The sequence below is a fragment of the Octodon degus genome, unplaced genomic scaffold (genome assembly GCF_000260255.1).
Source record: "Octodon degus isolate 3935 unplaced genomic scaffold, OctDeg1.0 scaffold00015, whole genome shotgun sequence".
NCBI classification, from domain to species: domain Eukaryota; kingdom Metazoa; phylum Chordata; class Mammalia; order Rodentia; family Octodontidae; genus Octodon; species Octodon degus.
The window spans coordinates 23,822,577-23,847,726 of NW_004524591.1; the positions used below are offsets into that span (position 1 = coordinate 23,822,577).

Below are 25,150 nucleotides of genomic sequence, written 5' to 3' on the forward strand. Positions count from 1 at the left end.
CTTTAGACCACTGAGCCATCTCTCCAGCCCCTGCATAATTCTAAATATAAGATATTCTTGAAATGAAGTACAAAGATAACAAACTTACCAGTGGTTCCCAGGGGTTAGGAAGAAGGGGAGGAAAGACCAAATGCAGCACTAAAGATATATGGAGCTGCATCATCCTTTACGGTACTCTATTAGTTGATAGGTGGCATTATACACCTGCCAAAACCCCTTAGAATTATACAACACAAACAGTGGACGCTACCATAATCTATGGACTTAGTTAATTATGTTATAGTAACATTGGTTCATCAATTTTAACAGATATATCATTAATGCAAAATGTTACCAGGGAAAATCAGAGGGCACAAACTATAAGGAAATTGTATACTTCTTGCTTCATTTTAAACCTAAAACTGCTCTAAAATAATTACGTCTAAATAACTCTATAAAATTAATTTTGAAAGATTAATTTCAGAATTCTATTTCTTTATCAGAATGGAAATGATGCAAACATCTTGCGATTGCAATAGAAAGGACTGCTGATTTGTTGGGGGTGATAAGGGAGAGGGACAAGAGCTAGAACTTTTATGATAACTTAGAACAGAAAAAGAAAATCTTCATGTTCATCCTTATTCTGTAGAAAATAATGTTCCCATATTTCTATCTGGAAGTTTTTGTTACTTATAGCCCAAGTATTTTAACTGATACATCTACCCAATGAGTAAACTGGGTAAGAGGGACTATATTCAATACACAGAATGAACATCATTCCAAGCAGGAATGTACTAAATCCCCAGTTTATTAAATAATAAGATAAACTAACTTCAAATTTTAACTTAATTACTATGAGTACTATCAATCAATAGTAAAATAAATCACAAAGATTGTTACAATCTGTGTCTAAATGTTCCCCCAAAGCCTCATGTAACCAATCATAGGACTTTTTCAGAGATGGCTGAATCTAGAGTGTACAGTGCTGAGATTAAAGGTGAATGACATTAGTTCTAATCCTGGAAGACTATACAACATAAGGAACAAAAAGAGGCTCATCTCTCCCTTCATCTTTGTTGCTTTTGCTGTCTTGTAGGTACCAAGAACTGTTCTTGGCCAAGCCACTGTGCTCTGGAGCCAGCAGATAATGCACTGAAACCTGTATGAACTAGGAGCTGAATAAACCTTTCCCCTTTTAACTTTGGGTTTTAGGTCTTATGTCCCACAATAAAGATAAGTAACCAATGGACAGAGAGATAACCAATGAGTTGATTCCCTGGTATAAATAAATAAATAAATAAATAAATAAATAAATAAATGCAAGACAAGATGAAACAGTTTAGAATATAATGGAGTTGTAGCTACTGCAAATGAATTCAAAAGACAAGAATGATTGATTGATTGATTGATTGATAGATAGATAGATAGATAGATAATCCCTCAAAAGGATACACAAGTCTGAGGTTACATTGACAGAAATTAAATCTTGCTTTTAGCATTTATTAGCTATGTGATCATATATAATTTATTTAGCCTTTTTTGAGTCTCAATTTTTTTTAAATGTATTTAGTACAAGACCTATAGGATTTCACTACACAGATTGGACTCATAGTGATCCTCCTGTTTTCAGCCTATCAAGTGCTGGGATTACAAGCACATGCTACCACACCCAGTCTCACTCCCCTTCTCAATGTGCCCCAAGGGCAGGGCCAGCATGGCACACCAGGGATTGAACCTGGTCCCTGTGCCTGCCCAAGCAGGCACTTTAGTCTACTGAACTATCTGGTCGGCCCACATCTCAATTTTTTATATGGATAATTTGATTAAAAATAGCATAATTGGGCCCAAGAGATAGCTCAGTAGAATAAGTGCCTGCCTGGCAGGGTCCTGAGTTCAATCCCCGGTATCGGAAATAAAAATAAAAATAGCATATTTGCTTATAAAGTTATAATGAGCAAAAGAGATAATTCACAAAAAAAGGCGAAAGTGAGCTGTGGATATAGCTCAGTGTCACAGCACTTGCCTGGCAAGGGCAAGATCCTGAGTTTAATTCCCAGTATGAAACAAAAAAGGAAAAAAAAAAAAAGTCTCAGCTAGCACATAGTAAGAAGTCAATAAATGTTAGCTTCTACAATTGCTAATAAAATGTTATAACCAAAATTATGGTCAATTAACATTTTGAAAAATTTACCTCGTATGGTACTTCATACATAGGAAGCACTCAATCATTGATAGTAAATACCAACATTTAAATTAATAATATTAATTATTAGGTGTTACCAAGAGACATGTAGTTTGAGCAAACAGCCTGTTGGAGTTAACCAAGAGAATAACTTTTTTAAAACTTACAGATTCTTTAATTGAATATCTAACCACAAAACTCCCAACAGTACTAAGGTAGGGAGATTCATATGATTTCTTTAACAAAGATTATTTTTAGTACTTGGGGCTGAAAGACAAGATACATCACTTTCTTTCATTTCAAATGAAATTCTCTAGAAATATTGAGAGTTTCACTTGCCTTAATTTTATATAAAACCCCTCAGAAACAAACTTAAGAAATGTTTATTATGATTTCTAGATAGTCCAGTAACCATATTCTAAAATAGCTATTCAAAACTTGTCACATTAACTTACATAAAAAGTTAAATAAAATTATACATACACTTTTTTTTTTACTATAAATTACTTCATATCAACTTTAGCTGGAGAAAGTAATGGCCATCAATAAAGCTGAAAAATCATCTTTCTTGGATCTAACATTTCTTCATACTTTGCTTTCTTAGCAACAGAAGAATATTTACTTGATTTTTTGGGGTTTTTCGTGGAACGGGGGACTAAACTCAGGCCCTTGCACTTGCCAAGCAAGTGCTTATTCTACTGAGTAATCTCCCAAGCCCCAAGAATACTTACTTGAAAAGAGAATTCTTTGGCCTTTGGGGTTTCTTTTTGGCAAAAAAGGCTGCAAACTCTCGTCCAGTACTAGCATAGCTGAGTTGAGCTGATGGTTCTGAGGCTGTACGAGTATTTTTCATGTCCAAATATTCAGTCAACAGCATCTGTGTAACCAGATAAACCACTTAATTTACACACCTATAATGTGATACCTACATATCTAATTCTAAAACCACATTCATGACATTCAAAATTACATTAACCAGGCTATTCATTTTTCTATTTGGAGATCTGAGAAAAGATTCATTATAGCCAGAAAGCCATCTGCTTGTTACATGCTTTGAGCAAGCACTGTGGTAGGTACTGGTATATGAAGATAAAGACTATATTCTCATTTAATATCTACTATGTGCCAGGTAAAATGCTGAGTTAATATCTTTCTTTAATCATTGTAATCCTCATTACTCTAAATTACATTGGGCTTCACAGACAAGCCCTAATATTTAATATGGGTTCACAATGCTATAGGCAAGGTGTTAAAGCATGTAAATGTATTATTTCATTTAAAGCATTGTTTTCAAGAAGTTCTCAGGCTGTAACATAAAGAAATGGAGCTCATAAGAGATTCAGGAGCTACAAAGTAATCCGCAGTGGACTAATTTCAAAGACAGTGATCTTCCCCCTCATTCTAGCAGCACAGTGAGAAGTATTCTATCAAACTTCTTAAACGTAGCTATAGAGAGGCTAAAAGAAGCTCACAGGTCATAACTTGCAAACTTTCCAAGACTACTTCCATCTTGAAATAAAAAGAAAAGCAACTGTTTCTCTGATCGACTATCGCAAATAGATTCTACTTATAAAATAAATTCCTGTTAGAACCAGTGGGGTTAAAACTGATCTTGAATCAGCTATTGTATCATTTCTGAGACAGTATTCTAAAGAGTTCCCATTGTTACAAAAGAAAAATTATAAATCTATAACAGAAATCATTAGAGTTTCTAAAAATATCAAACAGGAATTCAAACATCAGATCATTCCTGTAATCACATTAAAATAATAGGCCAAGATTTCAACCGTATTTAATGACCTCCAAATCTATTCTTAAAAAGAATGAAACTTCACTCACATCACAAGCATTCAAACACAGTATAAAATTCAGAAAAAAGTGAAGGACAAAACTCAGGGTAACATATCTTTCAAAATTTCACCTCGGTTCTTGGAAACATTACAACAGAAGTGATAAAGCAATGTAATAATATTTAAAATTAAGACTTCTACTTACAATTACTAAAACCAGCTTTTCCTCCATAAAGTTGCCAAAGAATAAAATCTTAACATGAAAAAGAGAAAAAGCTATGAATTTCAATAGTAGTCTAATTTCCCATATATTAGGCCTAAAATATTCTGCAGCTTAAAAAAACATAAACAGTCATTTTGAAAATGGAATGGCTGTCTGCTTAATTATACTCATTATCAATGGCAATTCTACTATTAAAACAATGATTAGTATGATCTTTTGAATAGCTCATTATTTTAGTGTTCAGAAGAAAACAAATGAAAAATTTCAAGAGTATACATGTAGATCCTGGACTTCTATCAAACACCTAATCAGCAAAACCTAGATCAAAGACCTCATGGTTTGCTTCTTTTTTATCCTGTTTCCCAGCAGAACTCTTAACAAAAAAAGACCTGATTTAAACAACTTCCAAAAGAATGCTTTCACTTATCATAATAAATATATATATATATATATATATATATATATATATATATAATTTATCCAGGGAATTTTTCTAGATATAAAAAGAGGATTCAAAAATATATCCTTCCCTAAATGTGCTTATCTGGTAATGTAGATCCACACAGACAACTACAAAACAAAGGAAAAAGCAATAACACAGCAGTATGAAAAAATGCTTACGAGCATTTGTAAGAGGGAAAGATTGTGCCTATTTAGGACAGTGAAAAGACTTAGAATCATGGCACCACAGAAGGACCAAAAAAAAAAAAAAACAAAAAAAAAAAAAAAAACCTTAGAATGTGTAAAACCTGGCAACTGGAACACAGTGCTGGGAGAAAGGAGACATCACAGTATACAGCAAATATTTTAAGTGAAATAAAAATAAGAAATGAGATAAGCCTGGAAAGAAGGTATACTAACAAACATCTAGGAGGTTTAAAATCAAGCTCATGTACTGGTAGTATACACAAAATGAGGAGATTAAAAAGGGAGTCTGAACAGATAAATAACATGTTGATAAATACACTATACATAAATTAATCTGGCAGTACACAAAATAAGAAGAAAATGACACTGCAAAGCAATACTAAAAACAAAGGAGAGAAAGAAGGGAAAGCCTCCCAAAATAGAGTTGATGTCATGCTAATAATAAACATGCGCCCCAGGGCACGCTGAGATGGCAATTGAGACTGGGTGTGGTGGCACACACCTGTAATCCCAACTCTTGGAAGGCTGGAAACAGGCAGATCACTAGGAGTGGGATCTAGTAGTGAGACCCTGAACACCCTGTAGACCCTTCCCTAAAATACAAAAGAAAAACCCAACTAGTTGATACAATTAAGTATAAACCTGAAAATCAACACAGAAAATAAAATTTAACCAATTGTTCTACATAGCAGAGGAGAAATAAAAACAGTAGCTAAAAAAGTACATATTTGAAGGATTAAAACTACTGTAATGTCATTAACAATAACCAAGACTACAGAAGAACAGGTTAAAAAAGGCATAAAAAATTTAGTTTAGAATATATTGCCTTGAAGGGGTCGGGGAGATGGCTCAGTGGAATAAGCGCTTCTCTGGCAAGCACAAGGGCCTGAGTTCAACCCCCAGGTTCTGCCAAAAAAAAAAAAAAAGAAAAAAAGAAAAAAAGAATATATTGCCTTGTAAAGAATATAAATAATTATCAAGTATTAATGTTTACCCTGAAATACATAATATGATAAGGTACAGTGTTGATGAGATTCCCCTATTTTGTAAGTTAACTTGCATTATAACTGCTACATGTATAGCCTCCAAGCTCATAAAAAATTATCAGCTCTTTAAAGGATATATATCCTTGAATAGCTGCAATCTATTTCTATCCCTTAATAGCTTAGAAAGCCTTTGCTAAAGTATAATTCATGTACTGAAAAATTCACACACTAGAGTGTAGATCTGATATTTTAAGTAATACACATAGCACATAACCATTATCATAATAATTTCAGAATATATACATTATGATGCTAACTACAACTTTTTCATAGATGGCTTTCATCAGATTGAGAAAGCTTCTCTTTTAAAAAAAATCAGCAATGGAGGGCAAGTGCTTTGCTGAATCTACTGAGATGACTGCATAGATTTGGTCCTGGTGTATTACATTAACTGATTTAACAAATCCTAATTAATTATTGTATGTAATGTAGTTAAATGTTCAGATAAATTGAATTTACTAACATTCTGTCCAAGATAATTTTATATTCATGAGAAATAATGCTCTACAGTTTCCTGTGATATATTTGACCTTGATATCAAGATAATACTGCACTTAATAGTATGTTTTGGAAAAGGTTCCTTCATCTCTATTTTCTGAAAGAATTTGGAAAAACAGATCCAACAAACTCAATCTGAAGAAGAAAATTTCACTACCACCTCTCTTCAAAGAAGAGGGAGTAAATAAAATAAAGACTTCTTGATCTCTGTGTGTGCATGTCTTCATCCTCTTGTGTTAAAGCCACAACTGTTTTTTTGACCACGCTGAAGTGTGTGTGTGTGTGTGTGTGTGTGTGTGTGTGTGTGTGTTTGTACACTGAGATTTGACCGATGAGCTTATCCATGCTAAACAAGTGCAACAATGTAGAACTACCCTAGCCCCAGGATCAAACTTCATAGTTATCTTTGACTCTCTCCAAATTACCTGCAAGTACATAGTTTTACACTATATACATTTCATGACCATTTCCTTTTCTAAATATTTTTCCTTTTCTAAATATTTTCATACCTATATTGATCCTTTTATATAAGCTCATTATTCTTCACATACATTATCACATCTTTCAAATAGTTATCCAACCTTACATTTAATTTATGTCATTCTATATCATAACATGTTACCAGATTAGGCTCAATATAATCATTCCTTTGCTCAAGTCCCAATCAACCTCCGGAAGACTAATTTCTCCTAGTTCCTTGTATGCCATTACCAACTGATAAAGCTAAATTATATCTTCTCCCCTTAAAAATTCTCAGTTACTTATCAAGTCAATTTCTTTTTTGGGGGGAAGAGGATCCTTCCTGTCTATAACTACTGCTTCAATCTATCAAACATAAGGCATAAGATCAAGAAAATGATGATGCTAAGTAGAATTTAACTGAACCATGTTAGTTCTAGTCAGATGTTACTAATCAGAATCCATATGCATTAATAAGATTGCACCTCATGCATGAAGAAACAGGCAGATGCTATATCTTTTAAGCTTTGGCTTCCTATGGAGGTGTTACCTCTGTCTTCCTTTTTTACAAGTTTTTTTGCAGTCACCTTTGTTATGTCACTTCCTCCTAATTTTGCTACTGCAAATCGCTGCCTCTTTTCCCAATAAATGTCAGTATGAAATATGCTCCAGGTAGGATAATTCATTCATACCCTATCTTCTAGTAGGAGAACAACATCCTACTAGTAGACTGACACCCAAGTTGAGGCTATCAGGAAACCAAGAAGAGTATCTCCATAAGATGTTAGCTGGCTTTTGTTACAGTTTTTCAGATATTAATAATTTATATTGACATATAGCAGACATGGCGTATGTAAGAAACCTTTAAAAGATGTTTTGGATTGGTTTACTCATGTTTCCCATACATATGTATATACTTGTTCGTATCTATCTACACACACACACACACACACACACACACACACACACACACAGAGGAATAAACATGAATGAGAATATTGTGCAAAAAATCATGATTCTAGGCTGGGGAAATAGCTCAGTGGCATAAGCAGCTGTCTGGCAAGCACAAGGTCCAGAGTTTGATCCCAGATACTGCATGTTGTGTAGGCCCTGAACCCCAGGTGCAACATGCCAGCCACCAAAACCAGGTGTGGTGATTCATACCTGTAACCCCAGCACTGGTAGCTAGACTAGTCCTAGCTATGTGATGAGACCCTGTACTAAATAAATGAATAAAAGATTTTTTTTAAAAAAGGCATGATTCCTGCCTTCCAGAAAATGATCATTTTTTTTTAATTAGCTGTCCATTATACTACCTCTAATTGAAACCTATACCACAGTTTGGATCTCTCAAAAAATTTATCTCATAGCCATTTGCCTTCTCTACTGCCTCTTCATTCAAGCCATGGTTTCTCTTTGTATCTCTGTGACACTTAATACCACGTCTTAAACTGGGTACTCTCTAGTAGGTTACCTAAATGGAAAGGAAGACGATCTAAAAGGCAGCTATGTATTGATGTTGCATAGTCACAGATGAGCTCCTCAGAGTGTAACTACAACATCCATGGTGAAACTTCAAGCCTTCTGTGGTACATTAACTTACATTACAGGAATACTAGTTATTAAATTTCTGCTTCAATGAAATAAGTGCTACCCTAGTGTCCGGAAAGAGTTAATGTATCTTGTTAAAGATGAAAATTACTCTCCAGAGAGAGTTTTATTCAATTGAGTAGTTAAGACCTAGCATTTTCAATTAGTAGTTCAGTTACTAAAGACCCCTTCATACTGGTTATCTGTAGTACATGAATATTGACACACGTGAAAATATTTACTTATAATTCAGTCAAATTGAGATCTTTAGAAATACCAAAGGCAGCTGAGATTCAATTAACATTTATTTTGTAGCTATGGTGCAATTGAAAACTATGTTAAGTGCCTTCCCATTGGGATTTAAGAAGTATGCTGTGAAGACTGGGAGATGGGGCATTTAATGAGGTTTTGAAAGCACCAGGTACAAACAGAAATAAATGGTTCCTTTCTTTAAGGTGTCCATAAAGGAAAAACTCACATGAACTAACCAGGATCAGGCTCTTTCAAGATCTAGTTAAATTTTGTAAGGTCCTTCCTCTGAAATACATATATTATTCCTAACCTAAATGACCTTCCCATATTCTTAAACCTTAGCATTTCAAAAACCAGTTCAACTCCTACCCCATCCACAAAACCTTCACAGAGAAATAAATTTATCTACAATGGTTCAAATTCTTACAGGACCCACAGCTGACTACCCAGAATTGGCAATGCATCACATAGAGCTGAAAGTTTAACTTACCCCATGATTATCTCTTAACTTTCCAATGTGACTAAATGAAAATGCACTTTATCTACTACTACTCTATACTGTTTTACATCAATCTGAAATACCCTAATAAAAACCTTCATAACTTTACAAGTGCTTAATAGCATTTATTTCTAGGCTATATCAACCTCTGAATCCACAAGAAAAATCTCTGTCTAACGCAAGCAAAATTCTTTTGTGTGAAAGCAATGATACATACCACATTAAATTATTTTATAAAAGAAAATGCTTCCACAACTTGGTTAAAGCAAGCGAGCAAACACACAAACACAAACACACACACACACACACACACACACACACACACAGATTATATTATCAGTCTTGTTGAAAAAATTCACATTTACAATAGGTCTGTGATTATTATAGGGCATTTTACCTAAATGCTATATGTTAATTCAAACTATAGCATTAAAATATTTCATTTACTATAGTTGAGATTAGACTACAATTTAGAAGGTTATTCCAATGAACTGCGCTGCTGGTTTTTAAAAAATCTATAGTAAAAAACATAGAAATTTAAGATTCCAGGGGCCGGGGAGATGGCTCAGTAGAATAAGTGCTTCCCTCGCAAGCGCGAGGGCCTGAGTTCAATCCCCGGTTCTGCCAAAAAAAAAAAAAAAAAAAAAAAAGAAAAAGAAAAAGAAAGAAAGAAAGAAATTAATTTAAGATTCCAAAACTCGATGACTTCTTTATTGATTGTTTTGGCATAAATTTTAATTTTCTAGCTTGGTTTACCTATTCAATCTATTTTTCCAAGTATTTCTATATTTCATTTTGATCTTTTACATAAAGGCAATTTATGCTGTTGAATTTTTCGTAGTATAGAAATAATATAAAGAGTCAAGTATTACTTAACAATATAGTTATATAATTTATTTTACTCATTTATCTGTTAATACTTTCATTGATTTTTCTTGTAAACTCTCTAAATACTAATAAGTAGTGTCCTGCATACATGAAGTCCCTAAAGATATCCATTGTATGCATCAGCAAACAGAAGCTAAGTTCTATCATTACGCCTGGCGTGCTGTCCAGGTGGCACCATATGATCCAGTTATACTCCTTTGGCTTTTAGTTATTTGCATTACATTTAGGTTTAGGTCTAGAATGTCCCCCACAAAAGTATCATGTGTTCAAAATTGGGGTTTTGGAGAATTCTGTATTTGCTACATGTGCTATTAGGAAGTGGGATATGGCTGGAGGAGGTGGGTTACTGGAGGAATATCCTCGTCCTAGCCCCTTTCTTGCTGTATCTTAGACACCAAGGACTGAGCAGTTTTCTTCCTGCCATGCTGTTTGTGCACTAAGCCTGGTATCTATGAACTGAAACCATGAGCCAAAATGAACCTTTTCTCCTTTGGGTTGTATATTCAGGAATTTTGTTCCTGCAATGGAAAAGCTGATGGACATATTTCCCATTTCCCATGGGCAAAGGCTGAAGAGTTGAAATGTCTAAGTATTTGGAAAATGGTAGTTATATACATCAATTATTTCTCTCTCAAATATGCTTCAATTTTTTATTCCCAAAAAAGGATAACACACCCGGTAGAAAGATGGAATGTGTTCTATTAAGTAAGATGATTAATAAGTTTCCACATGACATGAGAGTGGACGTTTGTAAATCTGATGAGAACAGCAAGGGCGAGGGAGGATTTTTGCTTAACTCTTGCACTTACAAAAACTGCCATAGCTACAGCTAACTATGCTTGGCACTATGCTACCACTCAGTAACAAGCTCATACCATAAAGCAAGCCATAGAAAAGAAAAAGACAGCATGCTATTTAAATGCCACCCATGTTAATTCAGAAGCAATACAGTACAATTCATGTACTTCATGTTCTCTGCTAATTGCTTAAAGACATCCTGCTATAGAGAAGACTGCAATAGTAGCCAGGCCCTAGTCTTCTTTAAATGCCAGCTCTTAATAACAAAATCCAAAAAGGTCTTAATTGCATTTACCAGGAGCTCATGAACTTTAAAAGTTGTTAATCAGATTTCCATGTAAATGGAATGACAATTAAAGGTTAAGTACAGGTTTCTGAAATTTCAGAAGTTGAGAATATATTGCCCTTCACAGGGGGAAAAAAACCTAAGCCTTGACAGGAACTAAACACCTTAATTAAACATGCAAAAGTACCATGCTTATTTTTACGTGAAGTTCCATTCCCAAATGTCAAAGTTAATCATGCACTTGACTAAAATGTGCAATATTCTGCCAAAGAAGAAAAGCCTTAGTATTCTTTACTGACAAGACATCTGTACATATCCAAAAATTTCTTTGGTGTTCCCATACCTAATCCTTGCCTCTGCTACAAAAAAACCTGAGAATTACAGTGGATTTCCTTCTACAGAAAGATCTTAATTGCACTCAATCTGAAAAGTAATCTAAAGTCACAAGTTTTTAATCAACTGTTTCATATTTATGTGGCTCAGGAGATATGTGAGGTGCTTCTTCTGTGAATATGCTGCACCTGTGTCCCTAGAATGACATGTTGACAAATGAATGTGGCATCTTCTCAAATTCCAATAAGAATTTATGATTCCTTGAAAGAATATACTTGATCAATTATAGTATCAGAGCTGAAAGCAAAACCATGTCTTTGGAGTGCACTTCACAAAATATATAAGGGTTTATATTCTGCAATGCAATAAATGGAAACCCTAAGCAGCAGCTCTACCACTCAACCTCAGATTCTCCAGCTGAAGAGGAGCAAGGTAAAACAACCACTGAGTGCAATAATGAATGAAATGAAGAGCTGTGTAGTGCTCTAGACAAAATAACTACAGAACTCAAAATCAGAAAATATTTGCCGTGTACTATCTAGCCAATAAAAGTAAATAATTATGTTTCAATTCAGATACATTTATGAAAAATAATCCCTTTTGAACCTCCACTTTTGATTTCTGATACTTTTAATTCTAACTTATTCCTCTTAAAATTCAGAGAAAAATTCAGTGTTTCCTCAATACAAAGTACCTACACATTAAATAAAAAAGCATGAGTTCTTAGCATGCTATTGGAGCCACAGCTACCACTGTTATTAAGATTTCTGCTAGTAATTGTACTATGATGATTAAATTTGGCCACAGAATAAATCCACGGGCTGGTTTTTAAAAATCTCATAACTAAGTAATACTGTACAGTGAGTATCTAACTAAGGAGAATAAAGGAGGAAACAAATAGGGAAGAATTTTTAGTAATTATTGTCAGAACATGACTCTGCTAAATTGTAAGATCTTTATAGCAAAATCCATGCCTTTCTTTCAATGGGATATGCTAGCTCTAAAATAGAAAAGTTCAAGCTTCATATATTGCTATATGCCTGTAATCACAGCACTCTGGGAGACTGAGGCAGGAAGATTCCAAGTTTGGGCACAAGATGTACAGTTCAGCCCTTAGGGAAACCCTGTCTCATTTTTAAAGGGGCTAGGGATATAGCTCAGTGCAAAGATTCTGGGTTCCATCCCTAGTACTGAAGGGGATTAGGGGTAGGAAGGGCTTCCCCTCTCTCAGAAAACTGCTTTGGGGATTTTACATTCAATTCAACAAGAATCAATAAAGTTTTGCCAAAAATCTGATTAAGAAAATGCCCCCAATCAGTATGATAAACTCTAAGCTGTAGAAAGACAAGTGTTCTAAACACATCTGCTTGTAGCTCAAGCCCTCTGGGAAACAACAGTATTCTAGTAAGGCTGTTAGGTAGGGATTACTTTAGTTTGCAAGACAGAATTTGAGTAAAAAGGTGACGAATTCTCCTTAATCTAACCAAAGAGGTTTTCATTGAGTCTTTGTACACATGCGTGTTCAACAAATACTAACTGCATACTCTCCCACCATCATAGAAGGCAGGTGGCCCCTGGACAGGTACCAGGACCTGGAGCCATACGCCACCCCAACCAACACCAGAGTTCCACTGAGCTGCGGCTGCCTCTCATATAGTTGCCCTAGTCCTCCTGAGCTGCAGTGGGCTCTTCCACTCGTAGACTGAGATTGGTGAGCCCTATAATGCCACACACACACACACACACACACACACACACACACACACACACCATTTAAGAGCCTTCCATTCATCATCAGAGCCTTCTTGACCTGTGGATTCCTCCACCCCTGACCAAGGCCGAAGTCACAATGAGCCGCACAGAGCACAAGCTTTGCTGAAACTATTCTTCTCTCCCACTGTTGTAGGAGTCTTGCTCACTCACACCCTGACACCCTACCATCACTGCTGAGTGTGGGTGAAAATGGAAGGTTCAAAAATCTCAAAAAGAAGAAGCAAAAGACAATCTCAGACTGCCAGCCCACTCATAGCAAATACAGGAGACAAAGTCAAAGAACTTGGAAGTCACACACCTGAAATTTCTAAAATGATAGCAACTGAAGTAAAGAAGCAACTCTAACATGCTACAGAAGAAATTAGATCAGAAATAGTGTCAGATATATATATATATATATATATATATATATATATATATATATATATATATAGTTGGTAGAGAAAAGAAACAGATCATGTATAATTGAAAGCCCATCAAAATCACAGCAGATTTCTCAACACAAACTATCAAATCAGAAAGAGCTTAGAGTAAAATATTTCAGGTCCTGAAATAAAACAACTTCCAACAGAAAATGATGTAGCCTGCAAACTATTTATCAAATTTAATGAAAGATTAGAAGGGCCGGCCAATTAGCTCAGCAGACTAAAGCGCCTGTTTAGGCAGAGCACAGTGGCCGGGATTTGATCCCAGACCTGCCGTGCCAGCCCCACCCATGTTTCACACTGAGAGAGCTACTGAGACTGAGTGTGGTGGCGCGTGCACCTGTAATCTCAGCCCTTGGAAGGCTGAAAACAGGAGAATCACTACAAGTTTGATCTGAGTAGTGAGATCCTATAGACCCTCTACTAAATACAAAAAAAAAAAAAAAAAGATTAGATACTTCCATGACAAAGAAAAACTGAAGAAATTCATGACCTGAGACTGGGCATGGTGGTGTGCACTCCTGTAATCCCACTACTTGGGAAGCTGAAAATAAGAGAATCACTACCAGTCCAATCTAAGTAGTGAGACCATATAGACCCTGCAGACCCTGTCCTAAACACAGAAAAGAAAAAGAAAAAAAAAAGTTTGAGGAGTTAGATGTATTAAAGCTGATTTAAACATTACACAATGAATATATGTATTAAAACATCGAATATTGATTCATTAATATGTATAATTTCTATGTTTCTATGTATCCATTAAAAACTAAAAACATCTAAAATGAAAAAAAAATAAACCAACCCTACAAAGAGAACAGAGAGAAATTCTAGAGAGCCCCAAAAAACTATCACAACTTCAAGAACAATGACAGAAGGGAACCACTGAGCATGGCAAGCAATGAAATGGAGAAGAAATGGAGGGAACCTACAGTGGGAAAATAACATGACAAAGACAAGCCAATACATTTCAGTTATAACCATCAATGTAAATGTCCTCAATTGACCAATCAAAAGAAGCAGACTCACAGAATGGTTCAAGAAACAAAATCCAACATATGCTATATAGAAAAAAACGCACTTAATTGAAGAAAAAAAAAACACAGATTGAAAGTCAAAGGATGAAAAACAGGACTCTATGCATCAGGATCCCCCCAAAAAATAAGGACAGCTATTCTGCTTGGTAACTGCTAACGTGAAACTAAGAGTGCTTAAAGAGATAAAGAAGGTCACTACATACTTATTAGGGAAAAACTGCAAGGAGAAGATATAACAATCACTAATAAATATGCATGCAACATAGCAAAACCCAATTATGTAAGAAAAATATCAAATGATATGAAAAATAAATGAGCAATAACACAATCATAATGGAGAACTTTAACACTTCATAGTCACAGTCACAGAGATAGATCAACTAGGGGAAAAAAAAAGGCAGCAAGGAAATAACAGAACTAATCAAACTTGTGAAGAGATGGACTTCATAAACCTTTACATTTACATAGTGTTCCACCCAACAACATCAGAGTATACATTCTCCTCAGATGCATATGGGACATTCTCCAAAATAGACCATATACTATCACACAGAGCATGCTTAAGTAAATACAAAGGAATTGAAATTATCCCACGCATATTATCTGACCATAGTGCGATGAAACTAGAAATTATTGACAAAACAGCAAAAACTCCATAAACATGGAAATTAAACAACACCCTCCTGAATAATCAATAGGTCACAGATGAAATCTAAAAAGCAATGAAATAATATTTACAATCAAATAAAAATGCTGATATAACTTAACAGAACATGTGGGATGCAATGAATGTTGTCTTAAGAGGAAAATGTATAGCAATAAATTCTTACAACAGGAAAACAGTAGAAGCCCAAATAAAGAATCTCATTCTGTACCTCAAGCTCCTAGATAAAAAGCAAGTCAAATCCCAAAGGCAGTAAGAAATTATAATGATCAGAGCAAAAATAAATGCAATGGAGATGAGGAAAACGATACAAAGAATTAATGAATCAAACAGTTGATTCTTTGAAAGAATAATAAAATTGATAAACCCCTAGCCAACTTTATATTAAAAAGGAAAGCAAAAATTCAAACATATCCAATAAGGAATGAAAAGGGTAAAATCACTATAGACCTTATAGAAATTCAGAAAATCATCAATACCTACTTCCAAAATATTTATTGTCACACGACAAAAACACAGAAGAAATGGACAGATTCCTAGACACACACAAATTACCAAAACTGAATTGAGAAGATATAAAAGTTCTAAATAACCCAGTATCAGAGAATGAAACTGAAATCCTACCATGAAAGAAAAACCTAGGTTCCTATGGATTCACAGCTGAATTCTACAAGGAATTTAGAAAAGATTTAATGGCAACTCTTCTCAAACTCCTCAATCAAATGGAAAAGGAAGCAATTCTCCCAAACTCATTCCTGGAGCCAAGTATTACTTTGACACCAAAACCAGAGAAAAGCCCAACTAAAAAAAGAGAACTACAGGTCAATTTCCATAATTAACATAGATGTAAATATCCTCAATAAAATACTAGCAAAAAGAATTTAGCAAATTATCAGGAAGATTATATATCACCACTAAGTGGGATTGATCCCAGGAATTCAGGTATGTTCAATATACATAATTTCATAAATATAATACACCACCCCTATGTGCACTGCACTGATGACCAAGTCTGGACCATATGGTGCAAGCCTGTAATCTCAACACTGTGAAGGCTCCAAAAAGGACAATCACTATGAGTCCGAGCTGCATAGTAAGACTCTGTACCAAATACATTTAAAAAAATAAAAATAAAAAGTAATATACCACATCAACATTGCTAAAGACAAAAATCACATGATTATCTCAATAGATGCAGAAAAGCTTTTAACAAAGTCCAATACTCATTCATGACAAAAACCTTACAGAAAATCATAATAGATGGTCTTTACCTCAACCCGATAAAAGCCATCTATAACAAAGTGACAGCCAACATCATGCTAAACAAACAAAACCTCAAAGCCTTCACGTTAAAATCAGGAACAAGACAAGAATGTCCACTGTCGTCACTCCTATTCAATACAGTCCTGGAAACATTAGCCAGAGAATTAAACAAGAGGGAGAGATAAAAATAATAATGATTAGAAAGAAACAAGTAAAATTATCATCTGTAGATGACACAGTACCCTACATAGAAGACCCTACAATTCCACCAAAAGACTTGTAGATTTAATAAACAAACTCAATAGGTCAACAGTCAAAAGTCAACAGCATTTTTATACACAAACAAGTGACACATCAAGAGAAAAATTAGGGAACCACCCCTTTCACAATAACACCACCAAAAAATGAAATGCTTAGGAATCAATTTCACAAAGGATGTAAAAGATTTATAAAGTGAAAATTGTAGTATTCTGAAAAAAAAAAAAAAAAAAAAAGATCAAAGAGGATTTCAGAAAATGGAAAGACATTCCTTGCTCCTGGATAGAAATAACCAACACTGTGAAAATGGCCATACTCTCAAAATTGTTATACAGATTCAATGCAATCCCAATTAAAATACCATAAATATACCTCACAGATCTAGAGGAAATATTTCTAAAATTCATCTGGAGACAGGAGAGACCTAGAATATCAAAAGCAATCCTGGGCAACAGGAAAGACAGGAAACACCACAATCCTTGACTTGAAATTGTACTACAAAGCTACTGTGATAAAATCAGCATGGTACTGGGATAAAAACAGACCTGAGGATCAGTGGAACAGATTAGAAGATGCAGTCACAACTACAAACACACTCAGCCACCTTATCATTAACAAAGGAGCCAAACATGTTCACTGAACAAAAAATAGCATTAAAAAAAAATGATGCTGGGAAAACTGGACATATAAGGTTAGCTCAAGAAGGTAGAAAACAGATCTTTCTCATGATATTTTTTATAATTTACATTCTGAGAAATTAAATCCATTAAAATAAATAATTCTCAAATTTGGGCTGGCGGTGGAGCTCAGAGGTAAAGCCCTGGCCCTGTAGTGAAGAGGCACTCAGATTATTTCCCAGTACCGCATAGGCAAACATACATGAACACACACAGAAAACAACTGTTTCCACAGAGTAAACTGACAATTTTCTCATTAAAAATACAAGACAATCTATGTTTTTTTAAAAAATAATACTCAAGTTAATAAATAACATAGGTTTATGGTTTTGGACATGATAGATAAGAGCTGTACTGTTTATGCTGAATAAAATTCTGTTACTTTTATTCTCTAAAATATCACTAGGACTTCTAGTAAATCATATAATTTTTTAGGTCAAAGTAGCAGTAACGTGAAAACATAATCTGGACTTCCAATTATACATGCAATTTTAAGCGGAAATCAGTACTTACCTATTCAAACTACTAGAAGCTCATTGATATCAGCTGAACAGTTTCAAAGAAGCCTAGAACTTGTTACAGTAAAAAATTTCTACAGATAACAATTTTAGAAGAGAAAATTATTTTTTCTTATCAGCCATGATACTTTCTTTCTTCTCTCTCTCTCTCTCTCTCTCTCTCTCTCTCTCTCTCTCTCTCTTTCTTTCTTTCTTTCTTTCTTTCTTTCTTTCTTTCTTTCTGTATTTGGTTGTTGCAGTGTCTTACTACACAGCTCAAACTTGCAGTGATCCTCCTACTTTCGGCCTCCCAAGTGCTGGGATTACAGGCATGCACCAACATGCCCAGACTCTGGTCAGCTCAGCCTGCCCTGAGGGCAGGGCTGGTGTGGCATGTGGTGCCAGGAAGAAACACAGGTCCTGCATTTGCCTAAGCAGGCACTTTAGTTCATTGAGCTATCTTGCTGGCCCCAGTGATGATACTTTGAACTGAAAATCACTCACAGGAATCCAAATGGTTGTATTCCTTTTTTTTTTTTTCCTCATTATTTATTTATTTATTTATTTATTTATTTATTTATTTTTAACTTTAGGGAAGGGTCTATAGGGTATTCAGGTCTCACTACTAGATCGGACTTGTACCGATCCCCCTGTTTACAGCCTCCCAAGAGCTGGGATTACAGGTGCATGCCACCACCATACCCACTCTCAATTGTCACCTCAGCGTGCCCTGGGGGCGAGGCCGGCATGGTAGGCCCGGAGATCAAACCCTCAGTCCCTGCCTCTACTTACAGGCGCTTTAATCCACTGAGCTCTTTGTCCAGCCCTGGATGGTTGTATTCCTAAAATTTGTCACATGACTTGAAATGTGACACAAAAATAATAACCATATTTTGCCATCTTAGAAATATGTTCCATTCTTCACTGTGAAGGAACTATATATCTCATAGTATTCAGCCTGACCACAAACAACAAAGTAACTTCTCCAAAAAGAGTGAAGAATGAAAATAGGTTAACTAAATAAAGTTTTTCAAATTCAAAATAAGAAAGTTACTTATGAATGGAAAAAATTTCCTGTTAGAAATGAATTAAGGGAAACATTTCCTAACCAATGAAAAAATATTTAGAATGTTTCTAGTCATTATGTGTGAAGAAGGGTCAAAATATAATGGTAGTTTATCTGTAACTGTCTTTAAGTTTGACATTTAAAAGAAGCCTGAATCATAGAATTTACAACTTAGTCATGTATTGTCTTAAAGTGCTAATGCTATTAGAGTACTACAGTGAGTTCAAAACAGGAAGAATCTAACAACAAGTCAGATGCTCTACCCCAGCGTTGGTGGTGAGCCTATGGCACATGCACAGCATAGGACTGTTGCTTATTATCACTGAAAGCTCTACATGGTTCAATACCACTGCCCTATACTGTATAATCTTTTTTTTTTTTTTTTTTGACATACCAGGGATTGAACTCAGGACCTTGTTCTTGCTAGGCAAGCACTTATTCTATTGAGCTATCTCTCCGGCCCTATAATCTTCTATTACTATAAAAGTAGCTCTATCCCAATGTCATCAATAAGGGGGCCTGTCCCTTAGCTCAGTTCTTTAAGTGGCTGCTTCAACAAAGCAGTCAGGCTCAGGTTGCTGTGGTTCAATCCCCACAACTCAAGCCAGCCAAACCTGCCATAAAGGCATCGGAGCAAAAAAAAAAAAAAAAAACCTTCTGCCAATGTCATCAATAAAGTACTTTTATTTATTTACTCACTCACTTGGTACAGGATCTGATTACATAGCTCAATCTCCTAGAGATTTTCTTGTCTCACCATTCCCAGCACTGGGATTACAGGCATGTGCCACCACACCCAGTTAAAAGTACTTTTTATATGGAAAGAAAATCATCCTGCTTTCAAAATAAAGATATTGTTATAGTTTGTCTCTAAGTGTCTCCCCCATAAGCCTCATGCAGTAACGGGGCGCACTTCTAGAGTTTGTGATTAACTCATGATCCATGGCGATTATGGGTGACCCAAGGCTAGGATTATGGGTCTGAGTACTGCCGGGATCATGAGTGCGATTGCTACACCCTGCCTGAGGTGGATAGCCTCAATGTAACGAGAGAGAGGAGGGAGGAAGGGAGACAGAGACAGAGACAGAGACAGAGACAGAGACAGAGACAGAGACAGAGACAGAGACAGGCAGGCAGACAAACAGACAGAGACAGACAGACAGACTGACTGAGACTTGCTCTCTGTAGCCATTGTTGCTGCTACTCGTTCATTTTGCTCTCTTGCTCTTTGTCACTGCCTTGAAAGGATGCTCTGTGCCCTGTGCCACTCTGCCTTGGAGCCAGCTGAATATGGACTGAAACCTCCATTAACTGTGAACTAAATAAACCTTTGCTTCCTTCATTTTGGGTGTTGGGTATTTGTCTCAGCAACAAGAGAAGAGTAACTGAGACATTCATTTAATATATAATGTATAATTCTTTATAATTGTATAAGAATTACATATTATAAAAACTTTCTTCAGCATAGAATATACTGTTTCATAAAACAGAAGTAATTATCCAAGAGATGATACTTATACTATAAAGAATTCTCTTTAACATATGCTTAAAAGGTTGTTCACATGTATTTATAATTAGTTTTTCTTAGAAAAGTGTAATTAAATATAAGAAAATGAGTTGTTAAGAAAATTTCTGGATGCCTAGTAAGTAACTCAAAAGTTCATTTTTTAAAAAATGACTTTCTGATTAAGTAAAATGGAACGTTTGAAATTTCAATACAAAGGCTGAAGAAAACAGCAAGTTTTAGGCCAGCCTGGAAAACTTAACAATTTAACAAGATTCTTTTCAAAAATAAAATGTGAAAAGGGCTGAAACGCAGCTCAGTGAGAAGACCTACATTAAATCTCCAGTATGTCACAGGCATGCAGGCATGTGTACATACACACTCACGTGCACACAGTTACAGATAATTTCTGTATTATTCAAGCACAAATATGAAGAGAAAAACATAATAATTGTTTTGATGCCTTAATATCAATATAAGGCTAATGTGATCCTCATTTAAAAGCAAGCACCAGTATTCCATGATATGCGTATCTCCAGGAATGTTTTATTATAGAACTTTCTACAATGCAGTATTCCACATAGAATCTGGTCAACCAATGATACTAAAACCACTTAGCTTTATTGTAGTGTGAAGACATATATTTCTGCTTTTATATAAGATGATTTCTATGAAGTTGTACTATTTATAATTCACGGTGATTTTCATATTCTCACAGTCCACTACAATTTATTTTATTGGTTTTTTACTAGTCTCTTTTCAATTCTTGTTCATATTTATGGTTCTTTCTCCTCCCAGAAAAGGTAACAATCTTTTCTATTTATACATGTCATGATAACACTGCACACTGGCAGAAGGTAGATACAAGCCGTCTTTACATAATGGAAGAGAGATTAACAACTGGTGAGGCCCTATAAGACACTTTTCACATGGAAAAAAATACAAATGGACCATAGAATTGAATTAGTCTTACATGGCAGAATTTTAAGTAGACATAATTCAAATGTCCACATACTGCTCATTTGCTCACAGTATACACAAAGGTTAGTGGTTCATTTATGTAACATTTTGTTGGCTATTCTGTCATTATTACTAAGAACATGTTTCCACAGGTTACATGTGTTAGACTGTCAGTTACAGTCAACAAGCCATAATGGTGGAGAATTGAAACAGCCTAGTCAAAAATACTTTTATTACCTAATAATAAAATAGCAACATTTTATTATCTAGCTAAAGTTATTAGCTATACTCAGTGAGCACTAATGAATATGGACATAAAGAGTTTCTGGAAAGCATAGAGAAAGGAAGGGTGGTAGGGTATAAAGATGGCAGAAGGTGTTGAAGGTATATGACCCTTGACCTTTTAGAATGGGCTGTGTCAATTAATGTTCTACTCTGGTTGTGAGCTTTCTCCTCAGACCCATTTATCCCATGTTATGACCCACACAGGACACTTTCCTGTATTTCTTGGACTCTAAGGTACATGTTTATTCACATTTTAATATACCTAAAAAAGACAGTTAACTTATGACAGAAGTATACATTAAACATAGTTTAACTTTACTTTTTTCTTAATCTCACTACTTCTTAGTGTCTTAAAATCATGGAAATGAGGGTTTTGATAATACTGCTTTTATATAGACTATTTCTAATGTAAGTTTTGTTCCACTTCTCTTTTCTCAGCTTTCACTCATTGCTGTATCTTCTGTTGCTTTCTACTGTTCTTTCACAGAAACTTCTGCATGGCTTAACAAATCACAATGCCTTACGCTAATTATCAGAGCCTCGCTTCTTCCTCAATGAATAGGATAAAAGGCAAAAGTAATAAAAATCAGGTAATAGTAATAAGAATATAGTTAACACTACTGAACTGCAGTTTGGCCCTTTAAAATGGTTGATAAATTTTAAATTATTTTTTACAATTAAATATTTTTTTAAATCATGGATACCAGCTATGTGTAATTATCTTGATATGCAGCTGTCTTTTCAACTCAAAATTACTGACCTCTTTCCATCCATCACTTAGCTCTGGGCTGAGCAGATCCACCCTACCAACACACTGAAAATCAACACCACGTGAGAGACATTATTAAAGAATCAACTGAATTGGAGCTCCAATTCATCATCTTCCTAGGAGAGCAGTTCAATTATGGTCAGATATCAGCTCTAAATAAATCCTTGTAACTGTTTAGCTGGCTCAGAGTGTTTAAATCATACCTGATGATGAAAAGCAGGAAACTAAACAGAAGACTGAAAAATTTGAAGAACCAAATGAGTGAAAGAAAAACAATCGTGTAGGAACACAAAAGAGAAAAACTTTCTCTTACATTAATAGATGAAATCTTACTAATTATCGAAATAAACATTTGCAGTAGTCTATATCAACTATATATATTTTAAAATTCCATTTAAAGCTAAAGAAAGTAACATTAAAAGGCAATGCCTAAAATTGCAAGTCAATAGGCAATTCACATGTAGAATTGAGATGAGTTAAAATGTCAGGATGGTATTTATCAAGCAGTACCCCACATAATTTCTCCCACGTTCCCATTTGAAATATCTGTGAATGTAAAAGACACACAATTCATGATGCAAGAAATCTGGACCAACAGAAAACTGCTGCTACAAGTCTGATCTACATAGTAGACCCTACAAACCCTGTATACCATGCCCTAAATACAGGAAAGAAAACTGCTGCCAGAATCTCTGAGGAAACCACACCAAATATGAGGTTGATGGACAGAGTTAACTGCACCAATGAAGAGAGTGATCTGCTTACTTGGAAGTCTGTACAAAAAGCCTTTCCCATTTCTTTTGTACTATCTGTACTCTGCAAACAAAATGAAGTAACAATTCAGTATGCATCGAAGTGAAAGGAAACTACCCAAACTGCTCACCACCTCATCCAAACACTGCTTAGAAGTAACACTTCAAATTAAACAATTTATTAGTTAAAAAAAAAGGAATGACAATGGAGCTTTGACAAGTAGAATCCTCTTTCATACAATATAACAGATAAAGATAAATCATATCATGGGAAATTATTTTTTGAACATTTTATTATTCTCTGCATATCATGCAAGCCAAGTAATGAAGCAATCTGGGGATTCTATCTCAAGAAAACAGGTTTGTATTTTCTCAAACTAAAAACCAAGCTGGCAAGTATACGCATGATATTGATTTTTTTTTTTTTTTTTTTCAGAACCAGGGATTGAACTCAGACCCCTGTGCTTGCCAGGCAAGCACTTATTCCACTGAGCCAACTCCCCAGCCCATGAAATTGATTTCTAAAGTTTGGAAAATGCCTTAATTAACACCAAACTATTTCAACAATAGGCTAAAATGCAATCTCCACTCCCGTAGTCAACACAATAGGTTTAGGTGTATTTCCTACCATTTAGTAGTAAGTAAACAAGATGAAAAATATAAAAGGGAGAGAAAAATAAATTTCAACAAGTCAAAACCAAAAAATTTTCAGTGAATCCTGGCACCCTCAGTAGCATACAAGAACACAAGCTTCAGGTCCAGCGATATAGCTCAGTAGTCTAAAGCACTTGCTTAGGCAAGCATGGGGACCACACTTTGATCCCCCGCAACCACATGTCATGCCAGCCCCACCCCCAGGGTGGGCTAAGCTGCTCCCCCCCAAAAAAAGCCTCTTATTATAATAGATGAAATCTTTAATGGGAAAATAAGAATCTGGATATGACTAAAATAAATAATTGGAAAGTTAAAAGCTATACGAAAAATAAAAGTATTTTAAAAAAAGAAAACGCCACAGTAAAAGTAGTAGGTTACTATTTACTGATATTCTATGCAATAAGAGGTTCAAAAAAACAAATTCAAGAGTTTTACAAATGTAGATGGGAAAGCAACAAAAAAGACTGAAAAATAATATGAACAGAAAGATGTAAGGAGGGGATTCAACCCAAGATGCACAGAAACAACATTATTTTAAAAAGGTATTTGTACATGCATACATATACATATACTGAAATATACTTTCTTGTTTATATGGAAAAATGCTAACATAAAGGAAACAAAGTAGGTTAGCATATAATATGGCGGGGTAGAGACATGAAATCACCTATCTAGATATTAGAGGGTGTCTATAATATAACACCCTATACCAAAAAAGAAAGAGAATAAAGAACTTGTCAAAAGAACAAAAAACAGGATAACTGTATAATTTCTGTAGTACTGATAGAAAACTACAGAATAATGTCTATAGATTTTTTTTAAAGTGTGCAAAAAAATTTAGCTGCACATTTAAGAAAGTTCAGAAATGACAACCTCATACAGTTCAAAAAAAGAATTCAAGCCCAGTCTCTAAGAGGGTAAATCAGGCTTGTTGAACTATGGTAAAAAATTCACACCTAGTGGTTTAAAACAAACTTGTTCTCTCACAGCTCTTAGGGCTGGAAATCTGAGTCAACGTGTCAGCAGGGTGATATTCTCTCTGAAGGCTCCAAAGAAAAGACTCTTTATTGATATCTAGCTTCTAGTTGGCAGCAATCT

At 35.0% G+C, this 25,150-nt stretch overlaps 1 protein-coding gene across 1 annotated transcript in view; it reads right to left on the reverse strand.

The window, feature by feature from the left end:
• Exoc4 (exocyst complex component 4) overlaps nt 1-25,150 on the reverse strand; it is a 951,164-nt gene that overhangs the window by 652,438 nt on the left and 273,576 nt on the right. Inside the window, exon 8 of the mRNA XM_004626539.3 lies at nt 2,893-3,038. Coding sequence (XP_004626596.1) covers nt 2,893-3,038 — 146 coding nt within the window. The remainder of the gene's footprint in view (nt 1-2,892; nt 3,039-25,150) is intronic.